This window comes from Alexandromys fortis, unplaced genomic scaffold (assembly GCF_014885135.2).
Source record: "Alexandromys fortis isolate MF-2015 unplaced genomic scaffold, M_Fortis_MF-2015_v1.1 scaffold_372, whole genome shotgun sequence".
NCBI lineage: Eukaryota > Metazoa > Chordata > Mammalia > Rodentia > Cricetidae > Alexandromys > Alexandromys fortis.
In genome coordinates, this window is record NW_026068255.1 from 17949 (window position 1) to 19880 (window position 1932).

Consider the following 1932-nt stretch of genomic DNA (forward strand, 5'->3'; position numbering starts at 1 on the left):
CTCCAGCTCCTAGACACAGTATCTTATGTACCACAAGCTAGAAATTGTTATACAGAAAAAGGATAGCCTTCATCATCTGACCTTTTGTCTTTCCCCCAGTACTGGAATTACAGGGCTATAACAGCATTCCCAGACTATGCAGTGCTGAGAATGGAATCCAGGAGCACACACATGCTTAGCAAGCACCCTGTCAACTGAACTACAGCCTTGTCCTGGGTTTTCTATGGTGATGTTGTTTGTGTGTTGAGAGAGTGGCCCAAGTAGTCCAGGCTGGCCTTGAATGGAGGCTGGCCTTGGCTTCCTAAATCTCCTGTCTGCACTCCCAGTGCTAAGATTTCTTAGTTGTGCATCTGGCTGATGTCCTCTAAGTTAAAAAAAAATCATTGACTCTAAATCCTTGAACACAGGAAGTGCTTTGATCTCCTTGCCCCTCCCTTTTCCCAGAGGTAACCTTCAGCAAGCTGTTCTAAATTGGTCTCAGAATAATCCTTACATACTCCTAAAAAGTGAATGATGTCAGATGGTGCATGCCCTTGATTCCAGCACTTAGGAGGCAGAGACAGGTTGATCTCTATGAATACAAGACTAACCTGTTGCTCTAAATGAATTCCTGACTATCCAGAACTATATAGGGAGACTTTGCCTGCAACTAGTTAATTGATTAATTGGTTGATGGTTGATTGATTTAACAAGTGAATGATGGGCTTAAAGGAAGCTTGGAGGATCCTCTCTCATTTTTTCCTCATCTCTGCATCCCTTCCCTTATCTCCAGGCCCAGGTACATCTAGAGAGACTAAAGATCCTTAAGGAATTTAAACGTGTGCACCAGAGACTGGAAAAGGAAGAGAGATTCCTCCTATCCAGGCTGAGCTTGCTGGAGCAGGAGGGAGTTAAGCAGATAGAAGAGTATGTCACTGACACAGACGGACAGCTGACCACCCTCAGAAACCTCACAAGGTCCCTGAAAATTAGGCTACAAGCGTCATCCATGAAACTACTGGAGGTCAGTCCATTGGCAGCAATCTCTCTCTCTCTCTCTCTCTCTCTCTCTCTCTCTCTCTCTCTCTCTCTCTCTCTCCCCCTCTCTATCTCTCTCTCTCTTTCTCTGAAAGATACTTAAAAAATGTATTATACCATGGCCCAACAATTCCTAGTATCTGACTCCTCCACGTGCTTTGTCCCCTGAAATGAAATTTTTGCGAAATTCCTATCACTCCCTGAAATAACATAAAAGTCAGATACTCTTCTTTCTCTGGGGATTTGCCAGAGGCTCCTGTCAGGTTTTAAAGCGATGTCTTTTGCTCCCCAAAAGGGTCCATTTGTATTGTCTCTGACATAATGTACCATTCCTCTCTAATGCTGTTCCACCCCAAGGCCCAGTGCTCACCACGCTCTTTCTCCTAATAACCCTCATGTATGAGGTGTGGTTTCTTTATTACTTTTTATTGCCTTCCTGAAGTAATCCACCAACTGCCACCCTGTTTCACCTAACCCAACAGCTCTCAACCTGTGAGTCTCAATTCCTCTGGGGGATCCACCAACCCTTTCACAGGGGCCACCGAAGACTACCGGAAAATATGAGATACTTTCATTCCAATTCATAAGAGCAGCAAATTTACAGTTATGATGTAGCAACGGAAATAATTTTGTGGTTGGAGGTCACCACAACATGAGGAGCTGTCTTAAAGGTCTGCAGCATTAGGACGGTTGAGAACCACTGATCTAACCAAAGCTTCTCTCATAACTCAGGACACTGAGGCAAGAGGATTGTTGCTAGTCCAAGGCTAACAGGATCAAAGATCAAGACACTATCTCAAACAGCTGGGCATGGTTTCTCACTTTTGTAAATTCTAGCACTCCAGAGTAAGAGGCTTCCCTGGACCACTAGAGTTCAAGGTCAGCCTAGACACACACACACACACACACACACAC

At 44.6% G+C, this 1932-nt stretch overlaps 1 protein-coding gene across 1 annotated transcript in view; it reads left to right on the plus strand.

The window, feature by feature from the left end:
* LOC126494247 (E3 ubiquitin-protein ligase TRIM31-like) overlaps positions 1 to 1932 on the plus strand; it is a 15364-nt gene that overhangs the window by 2149 nt on the left and 11283 nt on the right. Inside the window, exon 3 of the mRNA XM_050131504.1 lies at positions 773 to 1003. Within this exon, the coding sequence (XP_049987461.1) occupies positions 773 to 1003 (231 nt within the window). The remainder of the gene's footprint in view (positions 1 to 772; positions 1004 to 1932) is intronic.